General features: G+C 36.9%; 1 protein-coding gene across 3 annotated transcripts in view; it reads left to right on the top strand.

Moving 5' to 3' along the window:
* FAM227B (family with sequence similarity 227 member B) overlaps positions 1–21,121 on the top strand; it is a 261,271-nt gene that overhangs the window by 21,886 nt on the left and 218,264 nt on the right. For 2 of the 3 annotated variants that reach the window (XM_070054161.1, XM_070054159.1), the window contains exons 4-5: positions 8,546–8,777; positions 11,330–11,397. In XM_070054161.1, coding sequence (XP_069910262.1) covers positions 8,546–8,777; positions 11,330–11,397 — 300 coding nt within the window. Of the gene's footprint in view, positions 1–4,374; positions 4,454–8,545; positions 8,778–11,329; positions 11,398–21,121 lie in introns of those variants that run through there. The other variant, XM_070054160.1, reaches the window with a different exon arrangement.

The following is a 21,121-nucleotide window of genomic DNA, read 5'->3' as shown; positions in this document are numbered from 1 at the left end:
TCCAGATCTGGGAAGCACTTGGGTCCCCATTGTTATTTTTCTCAGAGGATCAAACTATTTTATAATAGAATTATTATTTCAACTCCATTATCTTTACTCAGGGAATAGCCTGTTTTATTTTTTTTACTTATCCTTCACTCATTCAAATCTCTCTTTATATAGAAGCCTAAGAAAAGGGAAGAAGAGCTAACAGTCACTTCTTCCTCCAACCCTAGTCATGCTTCTTAATTCTTACTTTTATTGGTTACTTCCACATGCCTGTGAGGTACAGGATGTGGGTGAAGACCTAATATTATATTCCTTAAGTGAAATCATTCTCCACATTTCAGGAAAGCCCTTTTGTCCATCTACTCTTCCTTCTCCATCTCTAGTTTTGTACTAGGATATAGTAATTTGGCTTCTGCCCCTGTCAAAGTTAATTGTTCCAGTTAAAAGAAACATAATAAATACATGGCTGATTCTTGTTCACTTACTTTTTTTTAAAAGATTTCTTTATTTGAAAGTCAGAGTTACAGAGAGGCAGAGGCAGAGAGAGAGAAATCTTCCATCTGCTGATTCACTCCCCAAATGGTTTCAACGGCCAGAGCTGCACAGATCCAAAGCCAGGAACCAGGAGCTTCTTCCGGGTCTCCATGTGGGTGCAGAGGCTCAAGGACTTGGGCCATCTTCCATTGCTTTCCCAGGCCATAGCAGAGAACTGGACCAGAAGTAGGGCAGCTAGGACATGAATCAGCGTCCATATGGGATGCCGGCACTGCAGGTGGCAGCTTTACCCACTACACCACAGCGCCGGCCCCACTTACTTTGTTTTTAATAAGGCAATTGTTCTACTGGAGTCACTGAAGAACTTAGTGCCAAAGTGGAATGGGGAACAGAATTTTCCAGTTGAATTCTTTTCTTCTTTTGGACTTTGAATCCACTTATTTCCTTTAAATTAATGTGATCTCTGTGGACTCTGGATGCTTCATCCTTTGTAATGCTTTTTCCCCTGAAACAGTAAAGACCTGACTTTTGCCTCACGGTTCACTTGCCTACTGGCTGCTAGGTGACTCTTGTTTACCTTCCCTTGGTCTGGCTATAAAATTTACTTTTCAGACCATATTCTATTCAAAGAGAATCTAGTTGAAGGCAAAATGCAAATGAGGAAAAAAAAAAAGGAAAGTAGAGAGATGAGAAGAGGACAGCTGATTATGACTTATCAGAAAATATTATTTATTCCAAACCATCGTAAGCTGGCCTTTTGATAATACATCCAAAAAGAATCTAGTGAAAGAATCAGGGTTTATGACCGGTGCTGTGGCATAATGCGTAAGCTGCCACCTGCAGTGCCAGAATCCCATATGGGTACTGGTTTGAGTCCTGGCTGCTCCACTTCCAATCCAGGCCTCTGCTATGACCTGGGAAATCAGATGGCTTAAGTACTTGGGCCCCTGCACCCACGTGGGAGACCTGCAAAAATCTCCTGGCTCCTGGCTTCAGACCTGCCCAGCTCTGGCTGTTGCTGCCATTAGGGGAATGAACCAAACTCTTTTTCTCTCTGCCTCTCTGTTACTCTGCCTTTCAAATAAATAAATAAATAAATATTAACCAAAAAAAGAATCAGGGTTTATTTAAACATCACTTTCTAAGTATTAATAGTTTTGGAATCCAGGTCACTCTTTGTTTACCTTGTTAATATAGCAAAGACAGAGTCTCACTGGTAGAGTTTCAAGATACTCTATTCATGAATAATCATAATACAGGTTGAATATTCCTTATACAAAGGACTTGAGACCAAAAATGCTTCAAGTTTTGAACATTTTTAGATATTTTCATTTATATAATGTGATATATTGGGGATGGGACCTAAGTCTAAACATTAAATTCATTTATGTTTCGTATATACCTTATACACACAGACTACAGTTAATTTTGTAAAAAGATTTAAATAATTTTGTACATGAAACAAAGTTTGTATATATTGAATCATCAGAAAGCAAAGGTGTGACTTTCTTAGTCACCCAAGAAGACGATCTGTGATTATTTGGTATCACCATCATTCCTCACTCTGAATTTATATGCTATTAATAAGAAATAATTTTATAATTATTCTCATGTAAGTACTTAATGCTAAAAAATATGACATAGCATAATGCAGTGAAAAATGAATGTGTTCACAGTAATAATTAAAAGGCACAGTAGCATCACCAGAATACCTGTATCAGATGCTAATCAACAGGCCAACAATCACAGGCTTCCAATCTCTACCTACAATGCTGCATTTTGGTTAAAAGGTATATTGTACACAGCATTTTTACTTTATTTTTTTCAGTTTAGAAGAAAGATGAGAATCAGTTCAATGACCAGTTCCCTTAGGCATAGACAGCCATTCTGCTGAATGGCTTTTTGAAATGTTTCCTCCAAAGTCATGTGCCTTGTTAACAATAGATTTTTTGTCTTAGAAGCCTGTCTGAAGGGGAGGGTTATGGGTTGGAGGGACGTTATGGGGGGGGAAGTCATTGTAATCAATATTCTGTACTTTGGAAATTTATATTCATTAAACAAAAGTTAAAAAAATCACAAAATAAAAATAGTTAGCTCTGAAAAAAAAAAACTGAGACAATTTCTTGTCCTGTTATGAATTCATGCTTCCATTGTCTTTCAGTAGTCCCATCACTTTGACCATGCCATCTAGAGACACTTTTCCTGCAGTGTTAACATCATCTTCATTGTCACAACCATCTTGATTCAGAAATTTTTGGTGTATTTCATCATTCATTAGTGAATGAATACTGGAGTCTCATTTCAATGTTAAAACCTCTTTCAAGATCCACTTTTTTTAGCTCACTCATGGACTCAAGTTGTAATTCTTTGTATACATAAAGAAGTAAAACATCATAACTTACAGAATCCTTTGAAGTCACCATGTTGTTGATCAACATCACTAAACTTTGACAAAGGAGGTAAAATCCATCCCTGGAGCAAGGATATTCTCTTTAACAACTGTGCTGGGGAAACCGGACCTCCACATGCAGAGTATGAAACTAGACCCATACCTTACACTTTATAGAAAAATACTCTCAAATTGGATCAAAGACCTAAATCTATGACCCATCAAATTACTAGAAAACGTTGGAGAAACTCTGCAAGACATTGACATAGGAAAAGACTTCTTGGAAAAGACCCTGAAGCACAGGCAGTCAAAACCAAAATTGATAAATGGGATTACCTGAAGCTGAAAAACTTCTGCACTGCAAAAGATGCTCTCTGTGAAGTGAAGAGGCAGCTAACAGAATGGGAGAAAATATTTTCAAACTATGCAACTGATAAAGGGTTAACATCCAGAATCTGTACAGTGCTCAAGAAATTCAACAACAAAACAAACAATCAAGTTAAGACATGGACAAAGAACTTGAATGGCTGTTTTTTTAAGAGAGGAAATTCAAATGGCCAAAAGACACTTGAGAAAATGCTCAGGATCACTAGCCATCAGGGAAATGCAATTCAAAACTCAGTGGGGTTTCACCTCACTCCAGTTAGAATGGCTCTCATACAGAAATCAACAAACCATAAATGCTAGCGAGGATGTGGGGGAAAAGGTACCCTGGTTCACTATTGGTGGGAATGTAAACTAATGCAGCCACTGTGGAAGACAGTATGGAGATACCTCAGAAATCTGATTATAGATGTACCATATGGCCCAGCCATCCCACTCCTGGGAATTTACCCAAACCAAAAGAAATCAGTATTTGAAAGAATTATCTGTACCCCCATGTTCATTGTAACATAATTCACAATAGCTAAGATATGGAATCAACCCAGATATCCATTAACTGTTAACTGGATAAAGAAATTATGGTATATGTACACTATGGAGTAGTCCTCAGCTGTAAAAAAAAAAAGAAAAAATTGAAATCCTGTCTTTTGCAACATGATGGACACAACTGGCCACCATTATACTTAGTGAAATAAGCCAATCCCAAAAAGACAGATGTCATATGTTTTCCCTGATACGAGGTAACTAACAGAGTAGCTGAAATGTAATGTATTGGAGTGAAATAGACATTTTGAGATTTGATGATTGTTTCTAGCCCCTGGCTATTCTGTTGAAGGATAGTGTTTTTTTATTTTTTCCTTCATACTATTTGTTGAACTCTTTACTTAGTGTTGGGTTAACTATAGAATCATTAAGTAAACTGTAAAAATTATGAGTGGGAATGAGGGAGGGAGGAAGAGAAAGGGTTGGAGCATAGCTAGAAGGGAGGGTAGGGGAGGAAGTGTCACTGTGTTCCTAAATCTGTATTTAGGAAATATATTAAACTTGTGTAACTTTATAAAATGTTTACAAAACCATTCAAATAGAAAAGGGATATTTTAAATTGTCTTTGTTTGTAGATGAATGTATCCTGACAGCTCATTGTGGATCAGCCCATATGAATCAAGATATGTGATTATGAAATGCCAGACATCTAAAGTAAATGTTTGGAATTCAATGGGTAAATAAATGCTGCTTTGGGGATATTTAAAAATAACAATCACATTTATGGTAGTAGCATAAAAATAAATTTAACCAAGAATATAAAAATCTGTACACTGAACACTATTTAAAAATTGATGAAAGAAATTGAAAATGATGTAAATAAATGGAAAGATAATCTATGTTAATGGATTCAAAAACCAGAATTGTCAAAATGTCCATTGTACCCAAACTAACCTACATGTTCAGTGGACTAAATATTGAAATTTGAGTTTGTTTTTTTTTTTTTTACAAAACTAGGGGAAACAAATCTTTTAATGTATATGGAACCATTGAAGACCTTAAATTATCAAAACAAAAGAACAAAGCTGGAAGCACCACACTATTTAAGACATATTACAAAAGTATAGTAATCAAGGCCCGGTGCTGTGGCATAGCAGGTAAAGTCACTGCCTGCAGTGCTGGCATCCCATATGGGCACCGGTTGGAGTTGTGGCTGAAGAGAGCTATGGCCTGGGAAAGCAGTAGAAGATGGTCCAAGCCCTTGGGCCCCTGTACCCTTGCAGGAATACCTGGATGAAGCTCCTGGTCCCTGCCTTTGGATTGGCCCAGCCCCAGCCATTGTGACCAATTGGGGAGTGAACCAGTGATGGAAGACCTCTCTCTCTCTCTCTCTCTCTGCCTCTACTTCTCTCTCTGTGTATTTTTTCAAATAAATAAAATAAAAATCTTTTTAAAAAGTATAATAATCAAAACAGCATGATAATAGCATAAAAACAGACACATTGGCCAACAGAGTAAACTATGTGGCCTAAAAGTAAATATATGTATTTATGTTCAATTGATTTTTGACAAAGGTGCCAAGCCCACAAAATGGAGAAAGGACATTTTCTTTAATAAGTGATATTGGGATGATTGTGTGTCTACATGCTAAAGAATGAAATGCAGGGGAAAAAAAGCTCAAAATAGATTAAAGATTTAAAGTTAAGATATGAAAATGTAATACTACGAGAAAAGACATTGCTGGAAAACTCCATGACATAGGTCTGTACAATGATTGTTTTTTTGGGCTGTGGCACCAAAAACATGGGCAACAAAAGCAATGATAGGCAAATGGGATTTCATTAATCTGAAGACCTCTGCATGTCCAAGGAAATAATCAGCAGAATAAAGACACCACCTGGAAAATTGGAGAAAATATTTGAAAACCATACATCTGATAAGGTTCAAAACATGATATCTCTGTTAATATTCAAAATATACAAGGAACTCAATAACTCAATAACCAGAAAACAAATAACTCAATTTAAAAATGGACAAAGGACTTAACTAAACATTTCTCAAGGGAGGATATGCAAATGGCCAACGGGATGTGAAAAGATACTCAAAATCATCAGTAATTATCAGGGCAATGTTAATTAAAACCATAATTAGATATTACCTCACATCTGTTAGAGTGGCTATGATCAAGAGCTGATATTGTGGCACAGAGGTTTAAGCCACTGCCTACAATGGCAGCATCCCTTATGAACTCTGGTTCACATCCCAGCTGGCCCAGCTTCTAATTCCATTTAGGGAGTGAACCAGCTGATGGAAGATACCTCTCTTATCTGTTTCTCTGTGTCTTTCTGTAACTCTATGTTTAAAATAAATAATAACATAAATCTTTTTAAAAAAAGAATGATCAAAAAGACAAAAAAATGGATGTTGATAAGTATGTGAAGAAATGGCAGTCTTGCAGTAGGAATGTAAATTAGTCTCGCCATCATGAAAAATAGTATGGATATTCCTTGGAAAATTAACAACAAACCTACCATCTGATCTAGCAATCCCACATCTGAATATATAGCCAAAGGAAATGAAATCAGTCTGTCAAAGAGATATTTGTACTCCCAGCATTATTCAGAAGAGTCCAGATTTGGAATGAACGTAGATGTTCATCAACATATGGATGGAAAAACAAATGTGTATGTTTGTGTATATATAAGTGGAATATTATTCAGCATTTAAAATCATGAAATCCTATTATTTTTATAAAATGGATGATCCTGAAGGACATTATGCTAAGTGAAATAAGCCACACATAGATGATTGCTACCTGTTCCAACTTACATGTAGAATTTCAAATTTCAAATTTTCATAGATTGAATTTATAGATTGAATAAGTTCTGGTGATCTATTGGACATAATGGTGACTGTAGTTAATAACATATAACACAGTTGAAAATTACTAACAGAGTAGATCTTAAATGTTCTCACTACAAAAAAAAAGTGTGTAATGTGATGGCTATGTTAATTAGCTTTATTTTGGTAATCATTACGCATAATATCATATGCATAATATCACATGAATATCACAGATAGGCCCAATGTTTGCTTGTTACTAATACAACTTAAAAAATGGAAAAAATTAAGAATAAATAAAACTAAGCCTCCAAATCTTCCTTCCCCCACTAAAACAATATTGAAGAACTATTACAGATTGAAAGAGAATAAAGAGACATGAAACCTAAATGCAATGTATGATTCTGAACTAGATTTTTTTTCTATAAAAGGTGTTATTGGTTCAATTGATGAAACTCAAATACAGTCTGAAATAAAATAGGAAAAACACACCAATGCTATATTTGTCTACTACCTGTTATTAGAATGAAATATTTGAGGGTGTGTACCTTGTATTTAGCTCACATTATTGGAAGTTGAAAGTCCAAACAGTAAGGTGCTGACTCTGGTGAGGGCTCCCCTAACTGATTCACAGCACCAGAGATGGCATCATTGTGAAAGTGCATGAGACAGGCAGCGAGATCATATAGCAAGATAGTAAATCAAAGAGAGAAATGGGGAGGAGCTATGTGTACTTTTTCGTAACAACCCCTTTGTGAGAACAAACCAGGATCCTAGGAGAACTACATCAATTTCTTTTAAGGGTAGCACTCTCAAATGATCTCCAAATAGTCCCACCTCTTAATGGATGCACTGCCTCTTAACATCACCACACTAATGACCAAGTTTCTTATACATGAACTCTTTGGGGAACAAATTATAGTTGGTTCAAATGTCCTGATTCTTATATTGTTATTATGTAGGAAAATGTTTATGTTTTTTATAAATAGATGTTGAAATACTAAAGGATGATTGAGCAATAAAGCAGCTTTCTTATATTGTTATTATGTAGGAAAATGTTTATTTTTTTTATAAATAGATGTTGAAATACTAAAGGATGATTGAGCAATAAAGCAGCTTATCCTCAAATGATTCAGAAAAAAATGTAAGCACTAAAATGTTCAGTAGTTTGTGATTATTTCAAATTTTTTTTTTTTAATTAGACAGGTAGAGATATAGTGAGAGAGACAGAGAGAAAGGTCTTCCTTCCATTGGTTCACTTTCCAAATGACTGCTACAGCCGATGCTGCGCTGATCCAAAGCCAGGAGCCAGGTGCTTCTTCCTGGTCTCCCATGCGGGTACAGGAGCCCAAACACTTGGGCCATCCTCCACTGCCTTCCCGGGCCACAGCAGAGAGCTGGACTGGAAGAGGAGCAACCGGGACTAGAACCGGTGCCATTATGGGATGCTGGCACCGCAGGTGCAGGATTAACCAAGTGAGCCACGGCGCCGGCCCCAGATTATTTCACATTTTAAAAAAGAAAATATACCAGCTGGCGCCGCGGTTCACTAGGCTAATCCTCCGCCTTGCGGCACTGGCACACCAGGTTCTAGTCCCGGTCGGGGTGCCGGATTCTGTCCCAGTTGCCCCTCTTCCAGGCCAGCTCTCTGCTATGGCCCGGGAGTGCAGTGGAGGATGGCTCAAGTGCTTGGGCCCTGCACCCATGGGAGACCAGGATAAGTACCTGGCTCCTGCCATCCGATCAGCGCGGTGCGCCTGCCGCAGCGCGCCAGCCGCGGCGGCCATTAGAGGGTGAACCAACGGCAAAGGAAGACCTTTCTCTCTGTCTCTCTCTCTCACTGTCCACTCTGCCTGTCAAAAAATAAATAAATAAAAATTTAAAAAATATAATAATATGAAATAAAAATCTTAATTTTAGTTGTTTTGACTTTGAATTCTACTTTCTCTTTCATATTGTTTTCAGGATTGTTGGCCAAGGGAAATCTGTTTTAAAGATCATGATAAGTGGGTACACATTATGAAAACTATAAAAGAAGATAGTTCATTTACTTCAATTTATTCATATCTATGGAAAACTGTCCCTCGAATAGATGAGGCACACATGTCAATGGAGTCAAGATTAAGTGAATGTTCCGTTCTTCTGAAAAACCATGCATCCAGAATATTTGAGTGGAATGACATGATTTCCAAAGCAAGTAAGCATTTTTTAATGTATGAGTGAAATAATGGTCAGTTCTGTGCTTGTGTGTGTGTGTGTGTGTCTGTGTTTCTATGTGCATTTTCATGAAGAATAAAATACTAAGGTAGAAAATATCTTGAAATGATAAGAAATTATTTTTTTAAAACATCTTCAACATAAAATGTCTAATACAGATTTTTAACTGAAATAAACTTGTGGTTTTGAAGAAAGTGTTATTACTTCAAGAAAGCCTGAAACAGTTGTAAACTTTGTTAAACTGCAGTCGAGGTAGGGGAATGCCAGGAAAACATGATTGTATCAAGATAACTATAAACAATTCAGCAAGGATTGGGATAGAAGGAAACAAGGACCTAAAACTTGTAAGAATATTTAGTATTCATTATGCAGTAAATGAATTAGTGAGAAGCATATCTATAACTAACAACAGTTTTTACTTCTTTTTAGTACTTGTATAATTTTTCTCTTATCTAATTATGTTGATACTTCCAGAATAGTATTAAATACTATTGGTGATTCTTGTCTTATTCTTGATTTAATGGGAAAATATGTAATATAGAATCTTTGAAAGTGATAATATCAGTTAAATAAATTGATTAGTTATATTTAGATATTTAATTTGCTGTTTTAGAAGAAGAATTTTTAAATTCTGAGAATGTATTTAAATACATTACTATTAAATTTACTATTTAAAATTTTCTTATTGACATTTTTAAAGATTATTTTATTTATTTGAAAGGCAGAGTGAGATAGAGAGAGAGAGAGAGAAAGGGGGGCAGGGGAGGGAGGTACACAGAGAAAAATCTTCCATCTGCTGGCTCATTCCCCAAATGGATGCAATGGCCATAGCTGGGCCAGACTGAAGCCAGGAGCCAGGGGCTTGATCCATCCTCTGCTGCCCTCACAAGTATATTAGCAGGGAGCTAGATGGGTAAAATGTTCAGTAGTTTGTGCTTATTTCAAATTTTTTTAATTAGACAGGTAGAGTTACAGATAGTAAGAGAGAGACACAGAAAGGTCTTCCTTCTAATTAGTCTTCCTTCTAGCAGGGGGTGAACCAACGAAAGGAAGACCTTTCTCTCTGTCTCTCTCTGTCTCTCTCTGTCTATAACTCTACCTGTCAAAAAAATAAAATAAATATATATATATATACACAAACATTATCTCCACGTTCCATTATTGCACAAACTTTAAAGTACCCTCAAACATATATATCTGTGTATATGTACATACATATATTTATATATATATATACAATTAATGTTGTAAAGATACCTATAAGCAAACAGCAAAATATGAATGTATCCCTTCATACCTTCCTCCTGATTAAAATAATTTAAATTTGTAGTCTTAAATATGTAAATACCAAGCTTGGATTTAAGTCTACAATATCTGATTTCAAAGTCCCATAATCTTTCACTGGGCCATGCACAACATTTCTTCACTTATTGATTTAAGGTAACCACGTAAAACCCAAATGTAAGTGACTGACATATTTGAAAAACATGGACTTTTTCAGAAGGGAAGGATTGAGGTAACACTTTAGATATAAGAGTATGTGCCTAGGGCTTGCACTGTGGCATAGTAGGATTAGTCTCAACCTGTGGTACCAGCATCTCCTACAGATACCAGTTCATGTCCTAGGTGATCTTCTGATCCAGCTCTCTGCTATGGCCTGGGAAAGCAGTAGAGGATGGTCCAAGTGCTTGGGCCCCTGCACCCTCATGGGAGACCTGGAAGTTGTCCTGGCTCGTGTCTTCAGATCTGTTCAGCTCCTGCCATTGTGGCCATTTGGGGAGTGAACCAGTAGATGGAAGACCTTTCTCTCTGTCTCCCTTCTCTCTGTCTATAACTCTACCTCTCAAATAAGTAAATAATTCTTTAAAACAAAAAATTAAAAAAAGAAGCACACTATATTAGTTTTTTTGTCACTTTAACTAAAATAACCAAGGAGCTTCTTGATAAAGAAAAGCTCTATTTTGACTTTCATTTTGGAGGTTCACAGTTCAAGATTGGGTGGCACCATTTGTTAGGCATCTGATGGAGGTTGGCAGTCATGGGTATTTGCAGAGGAATGATCACATGATGCACCAGGAAGCAGAGAGAGACACAGAAAACACACTCCACTTACATAACCAATGCTCTAGAGAAAATTACCTTCTGAGGGCATACCTCCAATTACTAAAGACCTTCTACAAGCCCACCTTCTCAGATGCTATAATTAGATCCAGTCTCCACCCTTAATCCATCAACTATTAACATAAAATTTTTGGGTTTAAACATCTCCCATTAGATTGGGGAGCTAAATCCTGTTCAGTCTGTAAGAATACTATAAATATGTTACTTGGAACATGATATTTCAGAAAAGCAAAGCAGAATATAAGAATTCTGATTATCCATTCAACTAAGAGTGTGTCTTGCATTGTACTTATTAAAATAACTAGTTGAATTCACTAAATGGTTTCATATATAATTTCTTTAAATTGTTTAAACTTTTCCTCAGTTTTATAGTATATGTATGTGTGTTGTGAATTCTTATGTTTTGTAAAGGTGCTTACGAAAAACTGGGAAGATACAAGACATTTGTAAAGAAGTTTGATAGGAAAAAGAAGATAATGGTATGGTATTTATGTTTCTATCATCCTTAAAGATTATATTTACACAGAAAATGTAGGCAATATAATTCCACAGATAAGCACTACAGTTTTGTAAATTTTCTTTTAGTCTTTTGTATTCTATCTATCTCTGTGTTTTTAAAATAACTGAACTCTTTTTCCCACACTTAATATGAGAGTACTGGCATCTTCATATAACTACAAGTTATTTGAAAAATTATTTTAATGGTTAAATATTCCATCATCTAGGTATTTGATAATTTATGACAACTTATATGTAAAATGCACGTTCTATATTGGTCATTTTCCTTTAGAAACAAATTTAACTTGAAACAAATTTTTCATGATCTTTGAGAATTTGATTAAAATTATAATAGAATTTTTAATTACTGTTAGATATTTAGAATTTTTGAAACTACATTCTAAAATTATATTAAAGCTATGAAAACTTTGTCACCACAAGTCTGTCCACCTCATTTAATGTTAGTTTTTTTAATTTTTGAAGTTTTTTAAATTTCAAAATAACTTTTTTTGAAGATTTATTTATTTATTTGAGAGGTAGAGTTACAGATAGAGAACGGGAGAGAGAGACAGATCTTCCATCTGCTAGTTCACTCCCCAAATGGCCGCTGACCAGAGCTGAGACAAGCTGAGATGATCCGAAGCCAGGAGCCAGGAGCTTCTTCTCGGTCTCCCATGTGGGTGCAGAGGCCCAAACACTTGTGCCATCCTATACTGCTTTCCCAGGCAATAGCAGAGAGATAGATGGGAAGAGCAGCAACCAGGATAGGAACCGGCTCCCATTTGAGATGCCGGCACCACAGGCAGGGTCTTAACCTATTACACCACAGCGCCGACCCCCAAAATAAGGCAGAAATACAGAGAAAAGAAAGGAGGGAGGAAAGAAAGAAGCGGGGGGTGGGAGGGAGGGGAAGAAAAATCTTCCATCCACTTGCTCACTTCCCAAATGGCTGCAAAAGGTTGGATTGGGCTTGACTAAAGCCTGGAACCAGGAGCCAGGAGCTTCCTCCGTGTCTCCCATGTGGGTGCATGGACCCAAGTACATGGGCCATCTTCCACTATTTTCCCAGGAGCATTAGCAGAGTTGGATCAGAAGGGAAGAAGCTGAGCCTCAAACCAGCACCCATTTGCAATGTAGGCACTGCAAGCAGAGGATTATTAAACTTTTGTGCCACAGTGCCAGCCCCTCAAAATAACTTTCATTCTTCATTCATCATTATGACTAAGGTAGTCATTTTAGAAAATTTAAAGAAATAAATGTATAATCACTAAAAAAGAATTGGCATTATAATTCAATCATTTAAGATAAAAATGTCTCTCATTCTGACTACTTAAATTTTCATTTATCTAAAAAACTAAGATTATAATCATTAAATGTATTGTGAGATTTCTATCATATATATTCTATATTCTATCATATATCTATAACATTTTAAAAATGTGTATTTCATAAATAATCTAATTCAATAGCCATTTTGTTGGACACAGGTTGGATTTTTTTAAGAAAACTTTTATTTAATAAATATAAATTGAAAAGTACAACTTTTGGATTATACTGGTCTTTACCCCCATAACCACTCTCCCACCTGCAAACCATCCCATCTCCTACTCCCTCTCCCATCCCATTCTTCATTAAGATTCATTTTTAATTATCTTTATATACAGAAGATCAACTTAGTATATACTAAGTAAAGATTTCAACAGTTAACATCCACACAGACACACAAAGTACAAAGAACTGTTTGAAGACTATTTTTACCATTAATTCTCATAGTACAACACATTGAGGACAGAGATCCTACATGGGTAGTAATTGCACAGGGACTCCTGTTGTTGATTTAACAATTGACACTCTTATTTATGACGTCCAATCACCAGAGGTTCTTGTCATGAGCTGCCAAGGCTATAGAAGCCTCTTGAGTTCGCCAACTCCAATCCTACTTATACAAGGTCATATTCAAAGTGGAAGTTCTCTCCTCCCTTCAGAGAAAGGTACCTCCTTCCTTGATAGCCTGTTCTTTCCACTGGGATCTCACTGAGAGAGATCTTTCATGGACGCAGGTTAGTTTTCATGTTCCAGCTTTTATGAAGATATTTGGAGTTAAAGATTGCACTTACCCATGATTATTTAATAAATTTATTTAATAAATTGATCAAAGTAGAACCAGTTGAAAGAGAAAATCTGGAAACCTTAAATTGTTTTCTGTAAAGCTACCTGAAATTTTTTAACAACATATTTGTGAATGATCCCTTATCTACTGCCTTGCAGACATTAAATATTATCACATTTTTAAAGTTTACAAACTTAATAGACAAATTTTTTATAAATTGTTTACTTTGGGCAGAGCCAAGGTGGTGGAATAGTGAGGGCGCGCACCGATAGTCCAGGAAAATTTAGTTTAATAAAAGCGGAGTTACGGTAGCCTCAGAAAAAGGATCAGGAAAAAAAATTGCAGAGGAAAATCTTCCGGAGCTAGTGGCAGTAACTCAGAGGACCTACTGGAAGAGCAGAGTCGCCCACCGCACGGAAGCCGAACCACAGGAACCGCAGAGTCTGAGCGCCAGTGCAGGAAGGGGAGTCGATGTGACACAGACACCAGCGGGGAGAGGAGGGATGCCCAGGGCTCCAAGTCCACACATCGGAGCTGGAAGCAGAGGTGAGCTCAGGAACCGGAGACATTGGCACGGAAATGGCAGACAGAATTTTAGAGGGAAGCAGGCTTTGAAGCGGGAAAGTTCAACAGACTACAGGAGACAAGGGAAAAAAAAAAAAAGGTGAGGGCATACTGGTACAGACAAGTTCCTCTCTCCACCAAGAGACAAAGAGCTGGGATATACATAATAAAAGGGGAGAGTTAAGGCTACAATTCAGTAGCCTAGGCAACCCAGTGGGAGTCCGCAGGAGAAACCCAGCCTGCACAGACTCTTTGGGTAGAAGCCAGAGATCTGAAGCTAAATACCATCCATTCTGCTCAACCTTGCAGTATTACTTACCTCCTGAATAAAAAATAAAATAAAATAAAATAAATGAATAAATAAATAAATAGAGATTTACCACGCATAACCTTTGCACACCTGTAACCCTGAAGAACCAAGCAGAGCTCTCAGGCCACACCCATCTCAAGCCTCCAAGGCTCCTCCAACAGCAGGCAGTCCACTTAACACAGACATAGTATATAAAAAAAAAAAAAAACACCTCACAGTGAGGGAAAAAGAATTAACCATGCCAAGCAATAAACACAGAAATCGAGGGAACAAGATCAACGATGGCACTATGATGCCTCCAAATAAACAAAACACCCCAAGCCAAGAATATAAAGATGATGAGATAGAAGAAATGCAAGATACGGATTTCAAAAAATTTATAATAAGAACATTTAAAAGTTTTCAAAAGCAAATCCTTGAACTACAGAAATCCTTATTGGACAGGATTGAAAATCTCTCTCGTGAAAATGAAATTTTAAGGAAGAATCAAAGTGAAACGCAGAAACTAGTAGAACAGGAAAGTGTTATAGTGAAGAGAAATCAAAATGAAATGAAGAGCTCAATAGATCAAATGACAAACACATTAGAGAGCCTTACAAACAGAATGGGTGAAGCAGAAGAGAGAATATCGGACTTAGAAGACAGAGAACAGGAAAGGATACAGTCAAACCAAAGAAAAGAAGAGGAAATTAGAAATCTAAAAAATATTGTTGGGAATCTACAGGATACTATTAAAAAAACCAACATTCGGGTTCTAGGAGTTCCTGAAGGCATGGAGAGAGAGAAAGGATTAGAAGGCCTTTTTAGTGAGATACTAGCAGAGAACTTTCCAGGTTTGGAGAAGAACAGAGACATCCTAATACAGGAAGCTCATAGAACCCCCAGTAAACATGACCAAAAGAGATCCTCACCACGACACGTTGTAATTAAACTTACCACAGTGAAACATAAAGAAAAGATCCTAAAATGTGCAAGAGAGAAACGTCAGATTACTCTCAGAGGATCTCCAATCAGACTCACAGCAGACTTCTCATCAGAAACCCTACAGGCTAGGAGGGAATGGCGAGACATAGCACAGGTGCTAAGAGAGAAAAATTGCCAGCCCAGAATATTATATCCTGCCAAGCTATCATTTGTGAATGAAGGTGAAATAAAGACCTTTCATAGGAAACAGAAATTGAAAGACTTTGTGGCCACTCGTCCGGCCCTGCAAAAGATACTTAAAGATGTGCTACACTCAGAAACACAGAAACACAGCCATCAATATGAAAGAAGGTAAAGGAAGAACACCTACCAGTAAAAGAGCATGGGAAGCTCAAAGCATATATTAGAACTTATCTTGGGCAAATGGCAGGGCAAAGTCACTATGTATCAATACTCACATTAAACGTGAATGGACTTAACTCTTCAGTTAAAAGACACCGATTGGCTGACTGGCTTAAGGAACAACACCCAACTATTTGTTGCCTACAAGAAACACATCTCTCTAACAAAGATGCATACAGACTGAAAGTGAAAGGTTGGAAAAAGATATTCCATGCCAACAAAAACCAAAAAAAAGCAGGTGTAGCCATCTTAATATCGGACAACATAAACTTTACCACAAAAACTGTTAAGAGAGACAAAGAGGGACACTATATAATGATTAAGGGTTCAATTCAACAGGAAGATGTAACTATTATAAATGTATATGCACCAAATTACAGGGCACCAGTTTATTTAAAAGGTATGTTAAGGGACTTAAAGGGAGACTTAGATTCCAATACAATAGTACTGGGGGACTTCAATACTCCACTCTCAGAAATAGACAGATCAACAGGACAGAAGATCAACAAGGAAACAGCAGATTTAATCCACACTATTGCCCAAATGGATCTAACAGATATCTACAGAACTTTCAATCCTACATCTAAAGACTTTACATTCTTCTCAGCAGTGCATGGAACCTTCTCTAGGATTGATCACATACTAGGTCATAAAGCAAATCTCAGCAAATTTAAAAGAATTAGAATCATACCATGCAGCTTCTCAGACCACAGTGGAATGAAGCTGGAACTTAGCAACTCAGGAAACCCCAGAAAGTATGCAAACACATGGAGACTGAACAACATGCTCCTGAATGAACACTGGGTCATTCAAGAAATCAAAAGAGAAATCAAAAACTTTCTGGAAGTAAATGAGGATAACAACACAACATACCAAAACTTATGGGATACGGCAAAAGCAGTATTGAGAGGCAAGTTTATAGCAATAGGGGCCTATACCAAGAAATTGGAAAGACACCAAATAAATGAGCTTTCAGCTAATCTCAAGGACCTAGAAAAACTGCAGCAAACCAGACCCAAATCTAGTAGGAAAAGAGAAATAATTAAAATCAGAGAAGAAATTAACAGGATTGAATCCAAAAAAAAATTACAAAAAATCAGCCAAGCCAAGAGCTGGTTTTTTGAAAAAATAAACAAAATTGACACCCCATTGGCCCAACTAACTAAAAAAAGAAGAGAAAAGATTCAAATCAATAAAATCAGAGATGAAAAAGGAAACGTTAACAACAAACACCACAGAAATAAAAAGAATCATCAGAAATTACTACAAGGACTTGTATGCCAGCAAACAAGAAAATCTATCAGAAATGGATAGATTCCTGGACACATGCAATCTACCTAAATTGAACCATGAAGACATAGAAAACCTAAATAGACCCATAACTGAAACAGAAATTGAAAGAGTAATAAAGGCCCTCCCAACAAAGAAAAGCCCAGGACCAGATGGATTCACTGCTGAATTCTACCAGACATTTAAAGAAGAACTGATTTCATTTCTTCTCAAACTATTCAGAACAATCGAAAAAGATGGAGTCCTCCCAAATTCTTTCTATGAAGCCAGCATCACCTTAATTCCTAAGCCAGAGAAAGATGCAGCACTGAAAGAGAATTATAGACCAATATCCCTGATGAACATAGACGCAAAAATCCTCAATAAAATTCTTGCCAATAGAATACAACAACACATCAGGAAAATCATCCACCCAGACCAAGTGGGATTTATCCCTGGTCTGCAGGGATGGTTCAACATTCGCAAATCAATCAATGTGATTCACCACATTAACAGACTGCAGAAGAAAAACCATATGATTATCTCAATTGATGCAGAGAAAGCATTCGATAAAATTCAACACCCTTTCATGATGAAAACTCTAAGCAAATTGCGTATAGAAGGAACATTCCTCAATATAATCAAAGCAATTTATGAAAAACCCACGGCCAGCATCCTATTGAATGGGGAAAAGTTGGAAGCATTTCCACTGAGATCTGGTACCAGACAGGGATGCCCACTCTCACCACTGCTATTTAACATAGTTCTGGAAGTTTTAGCCAGAATCATCAGACAAGAAAAAGAAATTAAAGGAATACAATTTGAGAAAGTAGAAGTCAAACTATCCCTCTTTGCAGATGATATGATTCTTTACCTAGAGGATCCAAAGAACTCTACTAAGAGACTATTAGAACTCATAGAGGAGTTTGGCAAAGTGGCAGGATATAAAATCAGTGCACAAAAATCAACAGCGTTTGTATACACAAGCAATGCCATGGCTGAGAAAGAACTGCTAAGATCAATCCCATTCACAATAGCTACAAAAACAATCAAATACCTTGCAATAAACTTAACCAAGGACGTTAAAGATCTCTATGATGAGAATTACAAAATCTTAAAGAAAGAAATAGAAGAGGATACCAAAAAATGGAAAAATCTTCCATGCTCATGGATTGGAAGAATCAACATCATCAAAATGTCCATTCTCCCAAAAGCAATTTATAGATTCAATGTGATACCACTCAAGATACCGAAGACCTTCTTCTCAGATCTGGAAAAAATGGTGCTGAAATTTATAATGAGACGCAGGAGACCTCGAATAGCTAAAGCAATCTTGTACAACAAAAACAAAGCCGGAGGCATCACAATACCAGGTTTCAGGACATACTACAGGGCAGTTGTAATCAAAACAGCATGGTACTGGTACAGAAACAGATGGATAGACCAATGGAACAGAATTGAAACACCAGAAATCAACCCAAACATCTACAGCCAACTTATATTTGATCAAGGATCTAAAATCAATCCCTGGAGTAAGGACAGTCTATTCAATAAATGGTGTTGGGAAAACTAGATTCTCACGTGCAGAAACATGAAGCAAGACCCCTACCTTACACCTTACACAAAAATCCACTCAGCATGGATTAAAGACCTAAATCTACGACCTGACACCATCAAGTTATTAGAGAACATTGGAGAAACCCTTCAAAATATTGGCATAGGCAAAGAATTTCTGAAAAAGACCCGGGAGGCACAGGCAGTCAAAGCCAAAATCAACTATTGGGATTGCATCAAATTGAGAAGTTTCTGTACTTCAAAAGAAACAGTCAGGAGAGTGAAGAGACAACCGACAGAATGGGAAAAATTATTTGCAAACTCTGCTACACATAAAGGGTTAATAACCATAATCTACAAAGAGATCAAGAAACTCCACAACATCAATCAAACAACCCACTTAAGAGATGGGCCAAGGACCTCAATAGACATTTTTCAAAAGAGGAAATCCAAATGGCCAACAGGCACATGAAAAAATGTTCAAGGTCGCTAGCAATCAGGGAAATGCAAATCAAAACCACAATGAGGTTTCACCTCACCCCGGTTAGAATGGCTCACATACACAAATCTACCAACAACAGATGCTGGAGAGGATGTGGGGGAAAAGGGACACTAACCCACTGTTGGTGGGAATGCAAACTGGTCAAGCCACTGTGGAAGTCAGTTTGGAGATTCCTCAGAAACCTGAATATAAGCCATCCCACTCCATGGAATTTACTCAAAGGAATTTAAATTGGCAAACAAAAAAGCGGTCTGCACCCTAATGTTTATTGCAGCACAATTCACAATAGCCAAGACCTGGAACCAACCTAAATGCCCATCAACGGTAGACTGGATAAAAAAATTATGGGATATGTACTCTTTAGAATACTATACCGCAGTAAGAAACAATGAAATCCGGTCATTTGCAACAAAATGGAGGAATCTGGAACACATCATGCTGAGTGAAATAAGCCAGTCCCAAAGGGACAAATAGCATATGTTCTCCCTGATCGGCGACAACTGACTGAATACCAAAAAGGAAACCTGTTCAATTGAAATGGACACTATGAGAAACGGTGACTTGATCAACATAGCCCTGACTGTTAATGAACAACTTTATTCATTATCCCTCTTAGTAGTTTTTTTTGTCTGTTCTACTTAATACGACTGGTTTAATTATGTAATTAATACACAGTTATTCTTAAGTGTTGAAATTTAACTGAAATGTGATCCCTGTTAAACATAAGAGTGGGAATAATAGAGGGAAGAGATGTACAATTTGGGACATGCTCAAGCTGACTTGCCCCAAATGGTAGAGTTAGAAACATACCAGGGGACTCCAATTCAATCCCATCAAGGTGGTATGTACCAATGCCATCTCACTATTCCAAGTGATCAATTTCAGTTCACAATTGATCATAATGAAAGGACTAAGAGTCAAAGGGAGCACATAAACAAGTCTAGTACCTGCTAACACTAACCGATAGAATAAATAAAGGGGAGAGTGATCCAACATGGGAAGCGAGATACTCAGCAGACTCATGAATGGTGGATGTCCTAAATAGCACTCTGGCCTCAGAATCAGCCCTAAAGGCATTCCGATCTGGCTGAAGAGCCCATGAGAGTATTTCAGGCATGGAAAGCCAAGACACTCTGGCAAAAAAAAAAAAAAAAAAAAAAAAAAAAAAAAAAAAAAAAAAAAAAACAAAACCTAAATGAAAGATCTCTGTGAGTGAGATCCAAGTGGAAAGAACAGGTCTTCAAAGAAGGAGGTACCTTTCTCTGAAGGGAGGAGAGAACCTCCACTTTGACTATGACCTTGTCTAAACAAGATAAGAGTCGGAGAACTCAAGGGGCTTCCATAGCCTTGGAAACTCATGACTGGTGCATAGGGAGATTACTGAGGCCATAAACAGGAGTGTCAATTTGTAAAGTCAACAACAGGAGTCACTCTGCACTTACTCCTCATGTAGGATCTCTGTCCTTAATGTGCTGTACATTGAGACTTAATGCTATAACAAGTACTCAAACAGTATATTTAACTTTGTGTTTTTATGGGGGTACAAACTGTTGAAAGCTTTACTTAATGTATACTAAACTGATCTTCTGTTTAAAAAAAAAAAAAAAGAAGAAGAAATTATCAATTCCCAACTTGACTCTCACTGGGATTAAACATGACAATAGGTCTGATCTGATTTCATCATCATTTAAAAAATCATCTATTAATTTTCACTTTATGTTTCTGTGTGGGAGCAAACTGTTGAAATCTTTACTTAATGTATGCTAAACTGATCTGTATATAAAGAGAATCGAAAATGAATCTTGATGTGATTGGAAGGGGAGAGGGAGTGGGAAAGGGGAGGGTTGCGGGTGGGAGGCATGTTATGGGGGGAAGCCATTGTAATCCATAAGCTGTACTTTGGAAATTTATATTCATAAATAAAAGTTAAAAAAAATTGTATACTTTTACTAATGAAATTGAATTGTTTGGTTTTTATTAGTTCTTTTATTTCTCTTATTGTGAATTACTTATTTATGAAATTTTACTATTTCTGAGCTTTTTTCTTTTTATTTCTAAAAGCTATTTATA

Source organism: Oryctolagus cuniculus, chromosome 12, assembly GCF_964237555.1.
Source record: "Oryctolagus cuniculus chromosome 12, mOryCun1.1, whole genome shotgun sequence".
Taxonomy (NCBI): Eukaryota; Metazoa; Chordata; class Mammalia; order Lagomorpha; family Leporidae; genus Oryctolagus; species Oryctolagus cuniculus.
The sequence above is the reverse complement of the archived record's forward strand: the minus strand, read 5'-3'. Positions and strand labels throughout refer to the sequence as shown.